The sequence below is a fragment of the Astatotilapia calliptera genome, chromosome 11 (assembly GCF_900246225.1).
Source record: "Astatotilapia calliptera chromosome 11, fAstCal1.2, whole genome shotgun sequence".
Taxonomy (NCBI): Eukaryota; Metazoa; Chordata; class Actinopteri; order Cichliformes; family Cichlidae; genus Astatotilapia; species Astatotilapia calliptera.
Genome location: NC_039312.1, coordinates 13,167,401 through 13,190,231, shown reverse-complemented (window position 1 = coordinate 13,190,231; position 22,831 = coordinate 13,167,401). Strand labels below are relative to the sequence as shown.

General features: G+C 45.7%; 1 protein-coding gene across 2 annotated transcripts in view; it reads right to left on the bottom strand.

Annotated features, from left to right (window-relative positions):
* Positions 1–1,132: 1,132 nt before the first annotated feature.
* Positions 1,133–22,831, bottom strand: part of LOC113031435 (teashirt homolog 1) — a 35,605-nt gene continuing 13,906 nt past the window's right edge. For both annotated transcript variants that reach the window (XM_026183509.1, XM_026183508.1), the window contains exon 3: positions 1,133–5,901. In XM_026183509.1, coding sequence (XP_026039294.1) covers positions 2,363–5,901 — 3,539 coding nt within the window. In that variant the 3' untranslated portion in view covers positions 1,133–2,362. The remainder of the gene's footprint in view (positions 5,902–22,831) is intronic.

The following is a 22,831-nucleotide window of genomic DNA, read 5'->3' as shown; positions in this document are numbered from 1 at the left end:
GGCTGAATACTGAGGCAGTTCTATAAATTTAATAAAGCTGGATGTGAAACATAACAAAAGTCAACTGCGCGCACACACACACATACAAAAACAAAACAAAACTAAAACACAAAACTGATGACACAGAAGCTGTGTGATTTGTCCAAAACAGTAATTACGAAATATCTGAAAATGATCAGTAAAGTGGAACGAGAAACTGCAACAACTTCCACTATATGTGACTAACAATTTAAAAAACACACACAAAAAAGCCTGTATTCAGTGATAAGTGACACTTCATCAAAAAAAAAATACAGTTGGACAAATCAACCAAAAAATGTGTACATGTGCTAAAATAGTAGCATTTATTGCACACATGTATTCAATTTGGTTGTGATTAATGTGACACAGGCCGCAGATTCACCCATAGCGTCTCAAGAATCACATAAAATGTATTATTCAGTTTTGATTATAGGCTCCCTATTGCCCCCTTTTTTTTTTTAAACTTAAGCAGAACAGACAGCCATCTGATTTTGCTCCAAGAAGACACGCAAAAAATACACTGCCGTCATTAATACAACACTGATTCTTTCAGAACGTCCCTCCGAAGGCCAGTCACAAGCCTAGCATGGGTTTCTTACTGTACAATAGGCACCCTTACAGGCTTAACATCCCCGTCATCTTCATCATTATAATCATTGGTGGTATGATGCGGCTCAGTCATCAGTTGTAAGTATGACACCAGTGACTTTTATTTTGTCTAACAATTTGGGAAAAACATAAAAGCAGGCCTGTTACAGAACACAGAATATGTACCAGCAGCGAGACGTTTCGAATCTCACCTCCAGTTTGCTAAGAATAGCCCCTAGAGGAAATCCTGTTACACTGGGTTAGGATTTGACATGGGTGTACACACTTGACTTTGCTCGAGAGCAAATTCTACAAAGCCGAGTTTTTACATTTTGAGTTTGGTGCACCGCCATGACAAAAGAACACACAACCACAAAAATCTGACTGTTAACAACTGCTTTGGGGTTTATTTTACAATTCAGAGAGAGAGAGAGAGAGAGAGAGAGAGAGAGAAAAGAAAAATGAAACAAACTAATCGGTGCTAAAAAGTCGTGGTTTTTTTTCTTTCTTTACAATATTGTCGATAAAACATTGAAATGTATAGTCATTGTGCATCGCTTATTTATTTTCCACACCATTTCATGCATCAAGTTGGATGCAAGTAATAATTAAAATCATTTCTGTAAACCAAGCCAAAGAAGCTAAATTTGTATTTTTCTTTAAAAAAAAGGTCATTTCGTAGCTCTACAGCATATATCTATGTACACCATCTGTTTTTATTTTTTAGCTTTTTCTTTTTGTATATAAAAATGACAATATAAAAGTTCAAGAATGCACACACCTTAAGATACAAACAATTTTGAGCCGTTTTTCAAATGGTAAGATATGTCTCATGGAGTACTGACATTTCACTGGTAATCATTTACACGTGACGGACTGTTCTCTTTACAGCTGAATAAAGCGACACAGTTTAGAAAGAGAAAAGTTGTAACAAACCATACACCTGGAAAATTGCTATGAGGTGATACTTCACAACAAGGAAAAAGTTTCTGCAGCAAACTTGCATACCGATGGCCGTTCATTTCCACTGATTAACTCAGAACCAGAAGCAGCATTTCACTTTTTCCAAATGTTCATGTGATCTTTTTTTCCCCTCTTTTTTACACTGACAGATTTATGAGCAGGCCATTCATCATCAAAAACATTGCTGTGACAGAAACCCAAGAAGGAAAGAGGGGCGGGGTGGGGGTGGGGTGATAATCCTTGATCTTTTAAAATCTGATTTTGACAAATGCAAGATATTTCAAAACATGTTCTCTTTACAAATTCAACTGTCTAAGGTGCTACTTCAGTCTTTCGGGGTATTCTTTCATTCTTTTGGTGTATACATTGAATTTTCCACCTTCTTCATATCAAGTAATATACAGTTATCTTTTCCACCAATTCTGTCCACTCGCCACTTTTACCGTTGAAGCAGTAGTTGTATTTTTGCCATGAAAAGATTAAAATATCGTGTTTAACCTTGATTCACTAAAATACATGCACAGATCAGACAAATAGCATATAAATATATTACAAAATAAGTGTAAAAAAGCTTGGCAAAACAAAAACAAATTGACATGAAAAGACATGGTCCAGTCAGGCAGTTATCACAAAAAAAAAATTAATAATAATAAGACTTGATTTTTATTTTTATTTTTCTGGCGGCTCAGTTCGGCCCAGTGCAGTAACTGTGAACAACGTCATTTTTAGTGCAATGAAAATCGAGTCAGTTCCACAGCTGTCAGTCTTTACTCTCAGCTCGAGACATTGTTTAAACCTTCTCCATTTTGTCTAGCTTCTCCAGTTTCTCCAAAGCGGTGACAAACACCAGGTGGTCCTCTGGAGACTTGCCATGGGTCTTGCTGAGGTGCAGTTTGACTGCGTGTTTGCTGACGAATGTCCGATTGCAAAGTCTGCACTGGTACACGGAGCCTGTGTCGTCCTCTGGCGTGGTCAAGGCTGACAGGGGGCTGCCGAATATCATTTTGTCTGTGATCACCTTCGAGGCAGCCTGCTGCTCCCGTAGGTGCTCAGCTGACAGTTTGGACAGGTCCTTCAAGCTGAAGCCCAGGTGAGACTCCAGGTGGCTGATGTAGGAGGAGGGAGTCCTGAACTGAGAGGCACAGTCACCACAGAGGAACACGGGCTGGCACGAGTCCATGTTCTTGAGAAACTTGGTGCCCCCAGTTCGTCTCAGCTGGTACTTGACATTAGCCAGCCAGTGGGATATGGTAGTCATGGAGAGGCCCGTGAATTTACAGATGTGGACCCTTTCCTGAGGGCCCAGGTCGGTCATGGCGTAGCGGCCCTCTGGGGTCTCCCTCAGGCTAGACGCAAACTGTGCCTGCAGAATGAGGAGATGCTGGGGATTCCAGTTTGACTGTCTCCCTTTCCTCTTCTGCACTGGGGAGAGGTCCTCGAGGGCATCCTCAAACGCGCTGCCATCAGCGTCCGACTTCTCTGAGATGGAGGAGGGAGTTGAAGATTTGGGCGTAAGTCTCCCGGTGAGGTTCTTTACCATGTCTGAAATGTCCATCAGAGCGTTCTCTCTCAGGGGTGAGGAGACTGTGTCAGGGAGGGAAATAAGGGGTTTGTTACCATTTACGCTACTGTTGGTCAAAAGTGCACTGCTGCTTTTGTTGTTGTTGTTGTTGTTGCTATTAGTGGCGGACTTATTTTTACTCAGGTCTATGGGCTGGTCATTATTTTCATACAGCTGGTAGTGGTTGACGGGCTCAGCTGGCTTGCCCTGAGGAGTTGGGTTGAAAGCTGGCTTTTCCATCATGCTGTTGCTGATTTTGTAAAGCATAGACAGTGGATCTGCTGCGGGACTTACTGGTTTTGAGGCTTTCCCCAGGTGTGTGTTCATGATTGATTGGAGTGCGCTAAGAGGGTTGATGAAAGGACTTTCAGGTGAGTGATCGGTGATGATGCCAAGACTGTTTCCGTTAGTTACTGGGGATTGGCACGTCTCAGAACCATTCTTTGAATGGTTGCTGTGGCTATCTACTAGGCTCTCTTTGGGCTCCTTCTTGCAGATAAGCTCTGAATCTACACTGCCCGGGCTGCTACTTCTCATACCAGATGGTTTACCTACAGAAAAGTCATTTGGAGATGCCAAATGCTCTCGCTGTTCTCTCAGTGCAGGGGAAGGGGATTTTCCCAGCGATGGTTGTCGGCATCGTTCCAGGCTCACCATCTTCTCCTCCTTTTCTTTCTTCACAGTGGCAGCTTTTCCTGTCACTTTCTCCACGAGCTCCTCCATGGCGGTGACATTGCTCCTTAGGGGAGTAGGAGAGGAAGGGCTCCGAGGTGAGTGGATGACTGAGTTGGGGTCGCTCACAAGACTTCGTAGACCACTGTTAAACATTGGCTGCATCTGAACACTCTGGACAGTCGGGGGTAGAACAGTAGCTGAGCTTTTCACGGCACCCTGCAGCTGGTAGGCCGCATGAATGCTAGGGTAGCCACCCCAGGTGGGCGTGCCTGTCTGAGCCTTGCTGATAGCACTAGATACTGTGTTCTCAAGGGATTTGAGAATATCTAAACCCTCTTTAGGGGTCTCCTCCAGGTCTTCTTCTCTAAGGTATTTATACGAGGTGGTGCCAGTCTCAGATTTCTCACCTGAGTCGTCTTTCTCTTCCTTGATTTTTTTCTCCACTTGCTCGCCTCCTTCGACTTTTTCATCCTCACCCGCTTCCCTCTTTTCCTCTGAGCCAGAGGATAGTGCAGGAGACACTGGCTGGGACTTAACCGTACTGGGAACAGGGAGTCTGGTGGTGGTTGGCGGTAATGGGATAGACTGAATCTTTTCTTCCACCACTGGATCAAAGACTAGCTGCTTGCCCTTTTTGGAAGCAGAATTTGTGACCTTCAAAAAGTGACCTGTAACCATCATGTGGGCAGTCAGCTGCTGCAATGTATCATGGGAGCTCCCGCACTCCATGCATTTTAGAATCTGTGCTTTGCGAGCTTCAAACTGCCATGTGTAGCTGGCACCATTCTGGTAGCCATAGCGGTTGTTTGGCGTAACATAGGGGTTAGCTGCAGCTTTTGTGTCTTTGCCAACATCCCCAAGAGAGACACTGCCACCACCACAACCAGCATGGATAGAGTCTGGGGAGCATGGAGAGACTATAGCATCTTGGATAGCACGTTTTTTAGCTGAAGTGGGCACCAGTTTAGTGGCCAAGGCTGGCACTGGTTCTTTGAGAGGCACTTTCTGGTAATGCTTGGTCTTGATCATATGAACGCTGAGATCTTGTAGAGATTCAAATGAGTGGCCACAGTACATGCATTTCAGAACTTTCTGGGCGTCCTCTTTCCCCTCCATTTCCATCAAGGAACGCTTACGTGGTTTGGACCAGCGCTTTCCCTGATCTTCCTCTTTGTCTTTGTTGTCATCTCGATAGTGGCCCGTCTCATTCATGTGGACCGTCAAACCCACCAGTGTGTCATAGGCAGCACTGCAGTCTTTGCAGCGGAACTTGCTCGCACCAGTAAAAACAGAGCCATACAGCTTGTTGTTCTGTCGGTAGAGCTGCACTGTGCTGAAGAGGCTAGGCTCTGGTAAAAGGTGATAGGGGGTCTGCTGAAGTGTTTTGGCAAGTGCTGCCTGATGCCAGTCATAGGCTACACCACTACCATTACTGGCAGCAGCACTGCTGCTCCCACTGCTGCTGGTTGCACTGTGGCTGCTAACAGAGCTAGCTGCTGTGCCATTTGTACTGCCACTTGCGCTCCCTGTGTGGTTGACAGTGGTGCTGGAGGTCTTGCCGTTATGGTGACTGCTAGCCATGTTGACCCCACTGCTCTTATTTATGGTTGTAGTTGTGGCCACAGAGGCAGTAGAGGCAGGCTCTGGACTAGTGAGGGCACTGTTGACACTGCCAGCTGCAGCAGGCTTAGATTTCATGATGTCCATTGTGATGCTAGACCAAGAGGCATCTGAGATGAGGTTTGCATAGACGGCCTTCATCTGTGCCAGGCTGTCCTGGAAAGAGAGGCCGTTGTTGGGACGGAAGGGAAAAGCTGAGCCCTCCCTCTCCTGACCATCCCTGGAAGAGGTGCTCTTGAAGTCTGCAAGTCGGTCGCTAGCATCACTAAGCGGAGACCCGTATCCAGCGTCAGGGTTAGTGCCATTGCTGAGTGGGGAGTCTCTGTAGCTAGGTGGTCGGCCCCCATCCACGTCTTCTTCTTCCTCGTTGCAGAGGAACTCAGTGTCCTGGCCGTCTAATGAGAGGCCGTCATCTTGCAGGTGCTCTTCCTCATCGTGAGCAGCTGCCTTAAGCTCGTCCTCGGGCATGTACGCTGGAGTACAGAGAGACAGCAAGAGAGGGGAGATAAAAATGGAGGGGGGGGGGGGGGGGGGGGGGGGAGAGAAGAAAAGAGGTCAGCTCAGTGAAATTAAAGATTTACAGCACACTAACAGGACCACTGTCAAAATAACATGGAATGAATGCTCAATGGTGGGAAATGCAGGCTTTTATTCTCACCCAATGTGAGTGTGCGTATATGTCTGCATGCATGCATGACTTTGTGTGTACTTTGCACACATGTGTCTCTGAAAGCCAGTGGTGAAAAAAACCTCCAAGGGAAAAATAAATCACTGAGCTTCTGACAGTTGTCCTTTTCCTTCCCAACTATCTATTCCTCCACACATGCCTCATGTTCCCCAGGAAATGACTGGCTGTTTGGCCTTGTTAGCCAGCTGCATGCTTACATGTTCAGCTCCCTCCCTTCTCTTTCTTTCTCACTTTTCCAAGCCTGTACTGCATCTCACTCATCTAGTCCATGAAGCCTAGCTCCTCTCCCATTCAAGTTATTCGACTGGAGAGGGACAGAAGAAAAAAATTACCACTTTGGAGATATCACAGTTTTCCTAACCCACTCCAATTAGCTGACGGTCACTGTGCTACTATGCAGGAACTGGAAAAACAATGCTCTCTGGTTTGAGAGCGATACAAATGCAACCAGTTTATATATTTGCACTCCAGCTGTTCGATGATCCACAACAACACGGACAATGTCTTAAAAAGACAAATTAAAACAGGAAGGCAAACACTCGATTAAAGAAAAAAAGCCAAGCGGAAACAGAACTAAGATGTAACAGGTTTCAAGGAGAAAAAAAAACGTAAAAACAAACGAGATTGAAAGACAGACTACGTGCATTTGGAGGCGTGCATTTTTGTGAGTGTGTGTGTGCATGCAAAGAAAGGCACAGTAAGCATTAGCAAGCTGCGCAGACAGGAGATGGTTAGGGGGAGAATAAGTGAATGAGTAGAAGACGTGGGAGAGAAAGAAAAAGTGAGCAGGAGGCGGTGGGTTTGTTAGGTGGGGAGAGGCGGAATGAGAGGGGAAAAAAGGGAGAAAGAAGAGGGTGAGTGAGGCAGGGAGACAGGAGAGACGGCCCCCTAGCTTCTTCCTTTATCTCCTTCCTGCATGGTGAGATGTGTGTCCTACATGCCAGTATCAGTCTCTCCCGATGAAACAGATGTGCTGTCAACTTCAAACGGCACGCTAACCTGTCATATCATAATCTAAGTGGACATAATACCTGATATATATACACTGGCACCATTTACTGCTGCCTGAGAGGAGATGGGTGGAGGGTGGAGGGTGGTGGGTGGCGGCGGGGAGGAGGTGAGCAGCTGCACCATCAACTGTGAGTATGTGATGATGTGCATGTGCGTACGTGTGAGTGCCTCCGTAAGTGCCTGTTTGCGATTGCGACTCCGCACGCATGCTCACCTTCCGTGCCCATGTGTGTACTTTATGCATTTTTCCCCCCCCACTCGTACACATTTGCTCTTACAGCGCGAACCTGAACCCACCGACCATAACATTGCCTATAAGTCTGAGTTCGCTGTGTGCTACTGATACACCCTTCTCCAAATGAGCAACATACTCCCCTAACGCCTGACAGGATTTCTGTGAAATGAGAGCACTACAGGAGAACCTGGCTGCGCTTCAATCCCACTGACAGACTGAGACCGAGACAGTTTCTAAAACTCCTGAAAATCCCTAACACAGCAGATTAGCATTATGTGCTGTACTCTCTACAACACATCTGCAGAGTGTCTTCTGCTACAGTGCCTTCCCTCTCACTAACCCGCTTCCAAAAGAGGAGGCTATCAATACATATCAGCCTTTTTAATATACAAAGCATCCTGCAGAACGGCTATCCATTCTTCTCAAGCACACAGGAACGGCGCAAGCATACAGTAGGAATTACCTATGTGAATCACTCACATCAGCTGCAGCCAAAAAAAACAGCTAAACCCCAATAGCTGGCAGTGTTCAATAAGTAGACACGCAGATACACAGACAGCAGGAATGAGAAGCAGCAGATCAGAAATATCCCTGGGTGAGTGACAAAACACAGACTGCAGCAGGGAGGGGCTTCGAACGATGAGCAGGTCGCCAGGGAACCCTTTGACGATCCCTGTCAATCAATTCCTGTCCTGCCATGTTGTCATGGAAACAACAAAGAGGGAGATATCAAAAGCCCACAGACAAAAGACTGGCAGAGACAGACATCTGTAAAAATCACAGGCAGCAAGTGGACGGCTTCGCAAGCCATAAACGTACAACGTTCGTGATGAAACTTGAGTCTGAAATAAATGATCTCTCCATCTGTTTTGAGATGCTGCATGAATTCTGACAGGATGCTAAAACCCAACAAATATTAGAAGCTACGCATCAACTCAATCACCCGCAACTTGAAGAAGTGCGATTGTGACTGGCGGCCAGATTAAGCCCCTTCTCTTCTCCTGGATGCACATATGCAGAGCAACACCAGCAGCAAGGGGCGGGCCCGGGAAGGGCTGGCGTGCCGTCCCTGGCGGTTTGGTTTGCCGAGTGGGTGATGGCTGTGAGCAGGGCCATCTGCACGGGCGCCAAAGCGCCTGTCACTTTTGCTCGGGGACGTGCCGCCATCAAGGAGACAGGCGGCAGTGCGGCCAGGATAGGACTGCAGACTCACTGTCACAAGCAGCAGCAATCAAGCCCGCCACCAGCCACGCCAGATCACCAGCAACAACAACAACAGCAACAACACGGGGAAAGGAAGCAAGACTTATCCACCCAGTGTCTCTGATCTCCTGGTACCTGCTCAGAGGGTTAATGTAGCGCTAACAAAAAGGCTTATAAAATTTGTAAAGTAGCAAAATGGGTTTGTAGAAGCCCCTTTAAGTGTTGTAAAGAGCTCTTTGAAAAATGCATAATGCACAAATAGATTGACATACACACTTAATAGAGCTGTAATGCATGCATTATCAAAGGTTTTCATGTCTCTGGTTACCAAATACACTTTGGAACACAGACCCTTATTTGATTAGAGATAAGAGCTTTAAAAGAGCTCAAGTATGTGTTTTGTTCCCATCTGCCTCATTTATTATTATTCATATTTAAATGAGATAGTTTCTGAAGGACTACCCAACTAATGCACCCATGAAGCACCCTTGATTCTAACTTCTGCCTAATATGTAAAGATTGCAGAGCGCCGTGCGCCATTACAGATGTTTGCTATCGCAATCCGTGATCAAGTTTGTGCGTTTAACGCGAGCACTCAGGGACCACACCAGAAACGAGTCTGTGCAGTGCCCTGTTATGTTTGATATCATGTTTTCTGATGAAAAGTCTGCGGTGAACGCCCTGCCTGCTGCCTCAACACAACACTGGGCCTCACAGCGAGACAGAGCGATGGACCTATGTACAGATCATCTCTTAAACATTTTCTTCGTCTACACGCAGCGTAACTTTTTGTGTGTGTGTGTGTGTGCATGACTTTTGTAAATGATAGCAAATGAAATACAACCAGCGGGATACGTCAGCTTTTTTGGCGAGGAGCAGAGCAGAAACATATCACTCCTTTTCAAAACTTTGTATCTTTCTCCGCCCTACCCATTTTTTCCTTTTTTTTTGCTTTCTCCTTTTTCTTTGCTGCGAGTCTGCTGGTTGTTAAATCAATAAAACTCTCTGTCAGGCTCGCAGAGCTTCACCATTTGGCCGCTGTCAAAGCCAAACAAACCAGATAAGAAAGGCAGAAAGGCGATGAAACGAGCGAGAGAGAGGCAGAGGGGGGGGGGCAAGAAGGGGATGAAACCAGTCAGCCTCCCCTCGCCACCACCTCCGTTTCACCAGCAATCCCTCCTTCTATTTATTTACACACATTTCTTTATTTATTTGATGTGAGTTTGGGAAGAGGGGGCAATCACGGCAGTCATTTGCGGCACTAATGTCCAATCATGGGGCCCTTCACTCATGTGATTTAGGCAGTGCAGGAGTGGGGTTCGCGGCGCAGAATGGTGCGAGGAGGGTGTAGAAGGCGGCGGTGAGGTGGGGGGCAGAGGCCGTTTAGGCCGGCCCCTAATAGGAAACTGGCAGTCTTATTCCTTCCCCAGATTCTGTTTGTCACCCCGCTCTCCATTACGTGCCTCCCAAGCCTGATGGCTTTGGACAGGAGCTGATCAAAAAGCCATCGCTTGACCTACACGCCGTGGCAGAACGAGACTCACGTCCTGCGCAGGGAGAGGAGAAGATGAGACAGAAGAGGAGAAGGAGGGGTGTATGTCAGTGCGTGGTGCAGAGCTGGAGAAAGAGGGAGGGTGATAGCTCTCGGACCGGGACAAGAGGGCTGTAAATAAAATGACATTATTATTTCCTCTGTCCCGTCATGTAGAAAAGCCAATTATGGTAATGCTGCTGCCAGCGTGTCAGAGGGAATGCTGGGATGTGCTTCCTGTGAAGCGGCTAACATGAGAGCAATGCCCTGATCAGGAACACAGGCCTCAGTTTGACAAGATACTGAACAGATAGGAAGAACAAGAAATAGCGAGGGACAAGGGAGAGAGAAAGCGAGAGGGGTAAGGCCTTGTTTGCTTAATAGATAAATATTAATACACCTGGATGGATTGAAGACCTATAGTCATCTATTCACTTTCAAATAGTTCACTTTCAACGAGGTGTAGAAAGTAACAAAATAAACACCAGTGAGGAGGTGTGTCATACAGAATCTTATTAAGTTCAGCTTGGTGATGTGAAAATGATAGAGATGCCTGAGAGAAGTTATCGACCCCAAAAGTTCATGAATTATATTCTGTCACACCTCAAAATTTGACGAGATGAATTATGCAAAGGCGACGGTGAAAGAGCCGGATATTGAGGGTGAAGGCGATCATTTACTTTAGAAGCTAATTCGTTCTCATCTCATCTCAGGCTTCTCCACGGTATCCCGTTCTTAAAAATTCCTCCCGCGCTTGATAGGGGTTCTCTCCTTAAAATAATTCCTCAGCTACCTTTCTCCTTTAACTCTCATCCATTAGCCCTTCTTTCTCTTTTTCTCCCACCCTCCTCCTCTTCCTCCTCCCCTCTCCGGCTTTGCTCACACGCCCACATGGGCCCCTCCCAAGCGGAATAATGGGAGCATATGGCCTAGGCAGCACCTACAGGGCCTTAAATAACTGCTGCAGCATTCCAGCTCGCTGTACCAATTTATCTCTCTCCCCCCCCTCCCTCTTTGCACCCCATTTCAAAACACTTCTAGCTTGAGTTGAGCTCAGCAGACAGCAGCGGATGGGACATGTTGTTCTTCAGACACATAGCAACATAATGGACTGACACAGAAAGTGGTGTAAAAGTGATTAAGCGTCGTGCGCACGGTACTGGTGTTGAAATCCAGTTTTATTGGCAGATATTCACTGGCCTTCTTAGCGATCATTTTGCACCGGCAAATACCTCAAGTCGTGTTGCGTTACGGTGAGCTAGTAGCATTATTTAAACTCACTGCAGTGATGCTTTAGATGGTGCTGTGTGTTGAGTGAGCTGAGTGTATACATATCAATGCTGGACCTTTATTTGCCAGTCTGTCCGTTTAAGTTCTTGGCCGACAGCTACTGAAAGCAAAGCATATGCTAGCTGGAAGTTGTAAGAGTTTCCTTTTGGTCTTTGAGAGAAAGGAGCTCAGGTTCAGTGTGTTTTGAAAGAATAAAAATGCATACAAAGCGTCCACTTAGTTGCCTAAATTCTGTTCACCTGATGAGATTACTGTCCTATAAATGTGGGGCTGAAGAGGCGCTAACCTGCTACAAGTCACACTCTCGTGTAAATATGTCCCGCAGATTTCCTTCTATACGACCTTAAAAAGAATGATATATGGATTAATGGGCAGCTCGTGTTGGAGTGTTTATGCACACGAGTGCCATGTAAGTGCCTGGGCAGGTGTAATGTCTAAGTAGAGGGGCTGAATGTGTGCGCAAATGAGAGAGAGTGAGTGCGAAAGGTGCTGCTGTTTTATTTATAGAGCCAGCGCTATTTATACCCAACTCAAAGATCAGTTCAGAGAAGCTTGCTTGTGGGCCACAGCCAAGATCACTCTCCATTACGGTGCATGCTTAACACCAAAACACACACACGCACGTACACTCTCGCCTATATGCGAGGTGGGGCTGCGGTTGCCATCATATCTGCTTTGTACGTATACACACAGTAACAAAACAATGTGATTTAGTGCGCATACGGTACAGCCATGCATTCGTTCACAAAGGGGTGGATGAGGAAGGGGAGAGGGTGGGGGTGCACGGGGGTGAGCCCACACTGACTGACTGAGTGTTCTTCATGGAGTACAGCAGGCTTTAACATGCTCAGGGATCAATACAGTGAACCAGCGCCAATCGATTGCAATTCATCTGGCTATTTTTTTTTTTTTTTACATTTCATTCTCACCCACTCACAATGCACGCTGAGCAGCAACCCTGCGAGGCAATACATAAATAAACATACACACATTTGCATACAGAAGAACACACACACACACACCTGAGCCGCTGGAATGATGCCCCCCCCCCCCCCCCCGGCCCCTTGCAAAAGCGTGTTCAATAAACCCGTATGGAATTTATTTATTTTTATTGAGCATATCAGCCCATCCTGGTCCTCTCTGCATAACAAGGCCTGTATAATTAAACCATAAATTTCAGTGCGCTCCTTTAATTACCACAGACAATGTCAGGAGGCAGCAGGGTAAACAAATGGCTTTGAAGTGAGCGAGGGAAAAAAAAAAAAAGGTTCGACACAGCAATGGAGAAGCTGTTCATTTTGGTGAGAATGTTGTTGCACTTGAAAAGGATGAAATGTTAAAAAGAGTGTACGTGCTCGGGGAGTACAGTATGTATTTTTTTTCCTCCCTCCTGCCTTTTCTAAGAATATTTTTGAGGGATGCAGTTTTGTCTCAGAGTGAAGGAAGAAACAATCAGCGCATTGCTGCAAGCATGACGACGTGCAAATATGTATGTCTGGATGAGCACAGTACACTTACGACTACTAATAAACTGAGTAATGGAGTGGGTGTTTTGGGTGTGTGTGTGTGTGTGTGTTTGCATTTGTGCCTTTTTTAAGCCTCTTTTTCCCATGAACACACAGAAGATGCAGATGGTACGCTCGTGTTTATATGTAGTTTACGGGGAAGCCAAGTTTCTTGAGTATGACTGGAGACACCTTTACGGTCTTCAACAGCATACATCATATACAAATGTGTGTGTTTGTGTGTGTATTGTGCACACGTGTGTAAGCTTTAGGTCAATGTCAACACACAGACCTGTTTCTCAGCAGCTTAGCTAATTACACAAGAGCCCTGAAGGCCACTTAGAACAGGTTAGCTAATTAACAAACAGGCTGATTGCAGATTAATTGAGAGGTGTTCCTAATCTTCACCCCTAAATGCAATGACAAATGCTAACTGGCACTAATTAGGCTGGTATGGAGAGCTGAGAGTGGAGGCTGTATTTACAGTTACCGTGGCTCATATGGATGTGTGGCTTGTATCCAGCTGCCTCTTTCAGACCTGCCAACAGGTTAAAGCAAATGAAACTTTAGTGAAAGTACGAGGAGGCTAAGAGGTAGTGAAGACAGCTTCATCAGCAGCCTTTTTAGGCTGCAGTGCGATGTGGCCTCAGTATGCATGATACATTTATGGTATTTTCTGTGCGCAAGAGTAACTAATACATATTTGAATAGCTCACTTATATTAGAATGTGAATATTTACTTATTTGCAGAAAGAGAGGAAAATTGTTCAATACAACACTGTGCAAAATTGGTGGGACACAACGGATAACTATAGGCCACTGGCGCCTCTAAATGTGGAACACTGCATCCTGAATTATTATTACAACTGGCAGTAAATTTTTTTAAGTGCTGCTTTTTTTGCAGTCTCTGTGAAAGAGAAACATGTCCCACTTTACCTGTGGGGATAGTACTTTTGAAAACTCCCTCTCATATGTCTATTGAAAGCCTACTGTTAAGACTACACTATTTGCAGTTTGACCTTTCCCTGCGTGTGAGGATTGGTTCCCTCAGCTTCAGCATGAATGGCGCGCACAGAACATGAAACCTGAAACGGTGTCAACACAATGGGTTAAGGTGGATTACAAGGACAAAATAAAGAGAAATAGGACCCTCGGTGGGGATCTGAACCGGCACCCATCTGTGGATGATCACCTGCCAATAGAAAATGTACTTTATTCACAAGCCACACACACACAATCTTGCAATTTTCACAGCCACTAAAACTACTCCCCAAGGCCCGACTTCTTCTAACTTCCATCTGCCTAGAAAAATTTATCATTCAGTTCCCCTGTCTATCACACACACACACACACACACACATACACACCTGTGCCTTTTAAGCTGCCCACCCTCCCCAAACATGCACACGCACTAAGTTTCCACCTGGACTCTTTCAACCTCTGACCCCACCCTCACTCCTTCTTATAATCCTTCTCTCCATCCATTGACTTCATTGCTTCCGTCTTTCTTTTGCAACACCTGCGCTTTTAAATCCCTACATCAGGATGGCCCATTTTACCTGAACAAACACACACACTGCCAGTAAACACACACAGAAGTACCTACACGTCCTTACCCAGATCCCAGGAAACACACACAAACGCAAGTATGTACAAACACACACACACGCACGCACACACACATGCACTGTCCCTGACAAGACAACAGCCAGCAGCAGCTGCTTCCATCTCCTAGCAACAGCCAGCCTGATAGATGACCCAACGATGGATAATTACCGTAAATCACCACAGCTCACACACTAAAGGAGAGAGAGGGGCAAGGGAGCTTAAGAAAGACTGAAAATGTAAGAGAGAGGGAAAGAGCGGGGATTGAGAGGGATCAGAACTCGAGGGCTTGGGGCTGGTCATGTGTGCACTAATGCACATTGATGAGCTCAAATTCATCTGCTTTTTAAAGCACACACACACAAACACACACACACACGTATACATTTAATTCAGACAACATGCTCTCCTACACACATGCAAAGGTGCTCACCGTATACATAAACGTGTGTGTGTGTGCAGCACACAAACACAGTCACACAGTGTCAGCGCTGTGGCTGTAATCTGAAACCACAGGCCCCACCTTCCTATAGAGGAGCTTGTCTGTCACAGGTTCCCATCTTTTTGCACAAAGGTGCCTATCAAAGGCCAGAGGGTGCTGTACAGTGAGTCTGCGCAGTGCTCTAGAGCACAGTTAGGAATGGAAACAGCAGGCTGCTGCTTAGAAACTCTGACAACATGATTGCCTTTGATATGTTTGAGAAGTGTTTGATTTAAGATATTGACCAGATGGATGCCAAAAAGTTCTCCAAACATGCTCTTTTTTTCTTTTATTTGGAAGCGAATGTCTGATTTGAGAATCATTCCTATTTTTTTTAAAACCCTCTACCGACAATGATAAAGCAGATTTGCATAATGTCACATCCAACTACTGACATGCAGTCTGTATTCCATGAATTCTAAATATAGCAACATGACAAACTACCTCCAGAAGAACAAAGTTTACTCCAAATTATCAACAGATCTTCGATATGCACACGCAGCTGCTCCATTTACTTCCCCATCATTTTCAGCTCTCCCAGACATGCAATCTGTCCTTCTCTCTCTCCCTTCTTTCTTTCCTTGCTATTCTCCCCTCCTTCCCTCATTCCCCGACTCCCTCCCTGTGCGAGTCCTGGCTGCTGCAGACATTTGATCTGGCTGCCTTGTGATAGATTGACAGGTAATGAGGAGGTTGAAGGGGCGTTGGAGACAGGAGCAGGTGTTCAGCACAGTCTTTTTGGCCAGCACTAAGCTGCCATGTCCTTCACTGCTGCACCGCACCACTCCGTTTCCTCCTTCTCTCACTCCTTCTTTCCCTCCTTCTTTTCCTCCCTTCTTTCCAACATTCCCCCCCCCCCCCCCCCCCCCCCTTCTCTTCCTTAGAGAAGAGGACTATGCAATCCATCACACGTTGACACGGTCGGACATAGACTGTCTTTATATGGGAAAAATGCATGGGCCGTGGAAATAAATAAAGAATAGAACATCGTGTCCCATGCTGGCAGCAGCAAACTAGGCCTCGGACTGATCACTCAAACTGTGCCGTGAGGATGAGACTGATTTGGAACATCCGCCTGTAGAGGAGACCAATAATGGCTTCTTATAGCAAAGCTGGCGCTGACATGACTTTTAATGCAAAAAAAAGTTTCCTTTGCAAAATAAAAATGCTTTTGTTTTTAGAAACACCAACATTTTCACATGATTCTAAAGTACATTTCAGAGGCAGACTGTTCAGAAACTCACAGGAGTAAATTTTAGGTATGTTAGTCACGTTATATTAAAAGAGGACTCCCTTACAAGCTTTACAGTACATAATGGTCTAACTCGACACCAATCGGAGGCAGATTTTGACCTGTTTCAGTCCTGCTGACACAGCAGAGCACCACTCTGCATCACACCACACAAGCTAAACAGGAGGATAGAGAAGAGAGAAATCTGATGAGTTGGGAGACGGAGCAGAAATCTGAGGACGAGGATGTGAATGATTGCAGTAGAGACAGCTTTTTTTGGGTCCAACTGTTGAATTGCTACTTTGCTGCATTTATGTGTTGCACTGATTGAATTTAAAATGAGTTATTCTCAATGATCAAGAGCAACAAGAACATTTTGTGTTTAAGTTTAACCCCAAAATGACCTCAGCTTGCTGTAATTGTTCAGAATCAGGTAATATTTGACAGAAAGTCATTTGTGAAGCTTCTCTTGTGTCGGGCAATTTCCTGACATACGCAGACGCAGGATTTAAGGTAGAAATGAACGGTTGCACCTTTGAAACCACCTTAAATGCAGTAACAGAAACTTGAATTGTCGTCATGGGAGCCAACAGGCAGAGACAGCCAGAGGAAAAACAAGGCTTCAGGCTATAAATCCAACCCTCCAGTTTACTGCCCAACATTAAAGGACATGTCACCCTCCTAAATCAGATCACCAAGAGGAGACAGACGGGCTAAAATGGGGAGCATTTGCATGTTCAGTAAAACATTCCTAAGAGCTCAACAAAGTGCTTGACCACTTTCTTTTTGTTATATCCTGCAGTTAAAGATTGTTCATACAATTTGAGATACGTACAACGTGAAGGAGTCAACTAGCTTTCTGTCACGACACACCATTCTGAATGAAAGTAAAGATAGAAATATTTATCGAGCTTCTGTTTTTAATCAGCCTCCCTAAAGGTGGATTTAAACACTGAAACTAGCACTTGGTCTGGTGTCTGACCCACGTTTCTTCCTTTAAATCTACAAAAACAGCAGCTTCACCTGGACAATCTAACAGACAGTTTAATTATTTAATATAATGCCAGATAAGAGTGTGTGTAGAATTAAAGAGGAAGCCACCAGGCTTAAAATTAGCCTATCCCAATTGTCACCCTACTCAAAGAGAACCTGTTTTCTGAAAAAAAAGAAGTCATTGACGTGCAATCACATTCAAACACACTCGCCTGTCAGTTTATAACTCTCCTACTCTCACGCACTCACACACACACACACACATACAGACCAAACATCGGCCAACACACAAATAGACACCCACACATACACACTTTTTAAGCCCTTGCCTGGCATCAGCTGTCACACAACCTGTCTCAGAGAACTAAGCAGAGACAGACGCTGTCAACTTAGAGTGCCTCAAATGCCCACATCCACCCAGGCAGAGGAGAAATCAAGCCTGTCTCCCAGTATAATTTGCGCTAATCCTTCATGGGAGATAGTAAAGTCTATGGCATATCTGCCTAATAGCATCAGTCACCGGCAGGTTCTAATCTCATATTTAGACCCATTTCCATCACGGACTGACGACAAAAGCACCAGCACAAAGTGTGATTACCTTCTTATTTTTTTTACATTTCTGCATGACTTGACTCCTGATAATAGTTCGGTAGGGAGGTGGGGAGGGGTGAAAACACGAGAAGTAGAAACTTTGAGGTTCTTTTCTTCATGGAGGAAGAAGAAAGTCATTTCTACAGAAGACAGGTGGGCAGAAAAAATGGAGTAAAAGTAAGTGGCAAACTGTATCAGGAGAGAAAAAGTGGAGGTAAAGAGAGTGAAAACCTTTCAGTCAAGAGCCTGCCCAGACTCACACACGCTCACATTCACGTTAACACATCCTCATGCACGCACACACCCTTACAGACTCGAAGACACACACACACACGCACACACACACACTTCTTTTCAATGCGTTTACAACCTGTGGTGTTTGTCCTGCTCTACTGGCTGCTTTACCGCGTGCATTTGAATGCCGACTGGAGTGCATCCCTCTCTTTCAGACAGCGCCATAAAAGACGACACACACAATGAGGGCTCTTTTCAGCAGAGTGGGGCTGCCTGGGGGTAGGGAAGCACCTCCAAAACCGCCACAGCACTTCAACTCTCAAGGCACAATGAGGTGCTAAGCCTTGATGAATAATGAGAGATTATTCATAAAGATGACAAACAGAACAGAAACCAACTATACAAAGTGTTGCGATGAAAAGTCCTTTAGCTGCAGCTTTCCCTCCACAGAGTGTGTGTTGACTGTGGCCGAGTGTATTTGTGTGTGTCTCTAAGAGTGACCTGGCGAAAGGAGGGAGACAAAAAGAAGGGGAGGTAGCGCAAGGATCCTAATGAAGCCGTAAATCAGAGTCTGATGAGAACAGACTCTGAAGGAGGATCACATCAGTGGAGATCAATGCAGACAGCTACACACACACACGCACGCACACTGACGAGAATAGAGATGAGAAAAAGCCAGACGCAAACACATGCCAGCGTTCCCAAGTGTGGCAGACTTATGAAGGTAAAAGCAAGTACATGAGAATAAACACACCCATTCATTTCCAAACACACAAAATGACACACATACACACACACATACTCATCTAAAATCTATTAAACTCCCTCTAAGTTTAAAGCCCATCTTCCCCCAAGAACTCACCCGTGGGCTCAAGAGTCCCACCTCCTTGTTCAATCCTGCTCGTCTGAATAATATCTGCTGTGATGAATGGCGCCATAACTCTGATATCCACAATCAATCTCTGCTTTAAAGACACATTCATCTTGTGCAATGCTGAATGGATTTAGGGGTGGGGGTGGGGTGGGGGATGCAGATGAGAGGGTGGGGGGGGGTTGTAGGAGGTGGTTGGGTGCTTGCCTGACCTCCCAGAAGGAGGGTGGGTGGGGCTCGAGGGTGCTGATGGAAGGAAGAAGGGGAGTCAGGTTGGGAGGGCTGCACTGAGTGATGTGTGTCAGTTCACATCTGGCTACAAAAATAAATGAGGCTTATGAAGACAAATGAAAAGGGGCTGTCTCCCCAGTTCCCCCCCACCCACCCCACCGCCCTGACGCACACTCAAACTCAGACAGACAAGAAATGCACAGAGAGGGATGAAAAAACGGGGCGAAAAGACAAAGAGGAAGAAGCAAAACAGAAGAGCTGAGAAGAGACCGAGTGTATTCACCGATGTAATGACCTCACAAGGATAGTGATGAAGTTCTGGTGTCGATGAATGCATATGCTGCTTTAGTATGAGCTGAGTCATCCATGGGTGCCAAAAAAGCTATGGTGGTGTAGCGTATGCTGCCTGAAATGATTGTTTTATCATACAGTAGCTAAACTTGACTGCGCTCTTTGCACTAAAAAAAAAAAAGGGAAAACAAAGAAATTAAAACGGCCACTGTGTGAGTGCAAATTCTCAGCCCTGAACTCACACCTATGGCTGAGGATACAGAGGCAGGGGGAGGGGAAGTATTTAGCGGGCTGGGGGGCTTTTAAGAGTGAACTATCCATGACCTGTTAGAAGGGTCATCTGTCGGTGACACTGCCACTCAATATTCTTCTTAATGATGTACCACGTCTTTTAACCCCAGCAGACAAAGTAAGGAAACATTACACCGTCAGGAGGGCTCCCCCACGTCTTCTTCCTCCCTCCCCGCCCCATCTTTTTCCCCTCTCATTCACTCTCGCCGCTTTGCTCACCAAGTTGTAAGACCCAGAGTTGGATTTTTAATTATTAAAAAGAGAATTCCAGCCAGAGAGTTGTTCAGCTCTTTTTCAGGCTATATGATCTGCCAGGACCTGGCTGGAGTCTGCACAGTGAGCGCCATATACCCTGTTTAGTCTGGTTGTTGGAAAGCGAAAGTAAGCGCACAGGCACGGCTTTCAAAGTAGACACGTGCTGACAAGATACATCAAAACTGTATTTATCCGGACACCTTAGCACGCCTTAAAAATATCCTGTCACTTACTAACCAAAGAAAAAAAACTTTTACTTATTCGATGATTTAATGTTGATTTTACCATATTTCTTCTCTTCAAAGAAAAAGTTTAATATACCACATAAAAACACACGAAAACAAGGCCTGCTCTAAGGCATCTAAACAGATGATGATGATAATCAGGCTCTGGCCTCTCTAAATACATAATATAACCTGATTGGAGGAAGGGAAGGGCACCCAGGTAAGATAGTTCATTGATTCGGGAAGTGGCTGCAATGGAGTTAACCCTAGCTGAGGTTATGATGGGGGTGGATGAAGGTTTGGGATGAAAGGTGAGATGATGATTGATGAGAGGAAGCAAGAAAAAGGAGTGCATGCAGTGAGGTAAGACATTAACGGAAGAAAGTAGTAGTAGAAAGGCATGCCACAACTGGACCGACACTGTTTGCTGTAGTAACCGACACATCAGCTACAACCGGCTTTCCTATGTACGAGCTGTTCTGCAGAGTAATGTGCCCTTAAACAGGCCCAGTGCGTTCAGTGCCGTGACCCCCGCGGACCTCCGACTGGGTCCCGAACAGCCAGAAAAGCTGTAATCTCTCTGTCAAACAACTCTTCAGTAGCAAGTATGGAGTGTGTTTGTGCATATAAATGTTTCCAGACTGCATCGACAATTTAAAAACAACAGCAAAAGAATGACACGGGGGAACCAGCTATTCCGTACGGAGGGTGCAATAATGACATTCAGAAAGATAAGGCGGGTTTTAAACACGTCAGAAAAACAAAGGTAAATATTAATAGCATCATTTAGTGAGAAATTTGTGAATGAATGTATAAAAATATCGGTAGATGTTGTCAAACCGCTTGTAAGTGTTTCTGAATACCCTCCCAACTTATTGAATATTTTAATTATTCTTTCAGATTTTTTTTTTTCAAAAGTTGGCTTTGAAGATATAGCCAGCGCCTGCACTCAATGGGTCAGCCCTGCATACACAAACACACAATTGTATACACACACAAACACACACACACACGCACACAAACACACAAAGCGGCTGTGTGAGAGTAGAGGGAAGACAGAAACATTACAGGGCCCGTTTTTTTGGAACCAGGCAAAGTGAGTAAGGAGGGTGGAGGTGGTCGGGAGGGGAGGCAGGGAGAAGAGAAAACGAGGAGGAGAGTGAACAGCGGGGGCGGGCTGAAGGAGTAGAGATGAGGGAGGAAGGGAGGGAGGGAGGAAGGGAAGGAGGGTGGGTTGAGCGTTGGAATGAACTCTCTCAGGCTTTGTGGTGCACGTTTCCCAAGGCCCCCGCCTGGCCCCTTTGATAAATGACACATGTCATTCTGTCAGCTTGTGACACTGCAGCTGGGAGGCCCTGTGATGTATGGCTCTGCTGAAAAAGGAAATCAACTTTTTTCCCCTTCTCTCTCCCTCGCTCTCTCTCTCTCTTTCCTTCTGTCTCCCTCCCTCCTTTCCTCAGCCCAGCCTGAGTGCATGGCCCTTTTATATGAGGATTTAGGTTTCCTCTGGTCCAGTAAGCCCCCACCGCCACCCCCCAACACACACACATAGGCAGCGACAGACAGGCATGCATGCAGCCAGGTTGCGGCTGGTTTGTTCTCACGCAGACACACACACACACACACAGATACACACAAGCGGTGACGCAGCTATTATGATCGTGTTCAAAGCCGTAACCTGAGGAAAAGAGGGCAACGCCACATTGGAGGTAGATCCAGGATTTATGGCTAAAAGCCGAGGAAGTAAACAAAGTGCGCACTTTTTAATAGGCAAGGGGGTGGGGGGGTAGCAAGATTCCGGTTGGGCAGGATGGCTGGTGTCTCCCACTGGGTCATCTGTCATCCATGTGTCTGACTGGGAGTACGAGCACACACAGCTCTGGAAATGTTGCGCATGCACGCACACTCCCACAGGAACTGGGATGAACTGAGAGAGGTCTGCCACACACACACACACACGCAGCGTTATACAGATGCATACAGTTTATATGCAAACAGATAAATATTCACACACGCCAAAAGACTTTTCAGAGCAAATGCTCGCACTATCAATCTTGAAATGGTGGAGAGAAAAAAAAAGAAAAAGAAAACAAAGACATGATGAGATTTTATTTCACAGGGCAAATGAGTCTAGCCAATGAGCTGCTCCCGTGAGGCCTGCCCTAGCCCTCCCTTCCTGGCAGATTAGCCTATCACGGCATCCTATTGACCTCTCTACTCCATGCACCGCCCACGCAATGGGTGAGCCAGCATAAAGACCAATCTCTCTTTCGCTTTTTCCCCCCTCTTGCATACACACTCCCTTACTCACACGCTCTCTAATCATATCCCAGTCTTCCTCTTCCTCACTCTCCCCCCTTCCAGTTTCTCTCTCTCTCTCTCTCTCTTTACACTCCTCCTCCCTTTCATTTCTCTCTCAACGGCTGACCTGTTATCAGTACACTGGAGATTTAACGGCCAAAAAAAAGAAAACAGCCGAGCGCGAGTCAGGCGTGGCGGAGGGACATTTCCCAGTGTCGCTTCTCAATCTTCATGTGCTTTCTCTCTTTCTCACACACACACCCAACCACCCACTACTGACTTGAAATCATCCAAATGTCTTCACTAGCATTTACTCCTTGCAGTCAGGTACAAAAAAAGAA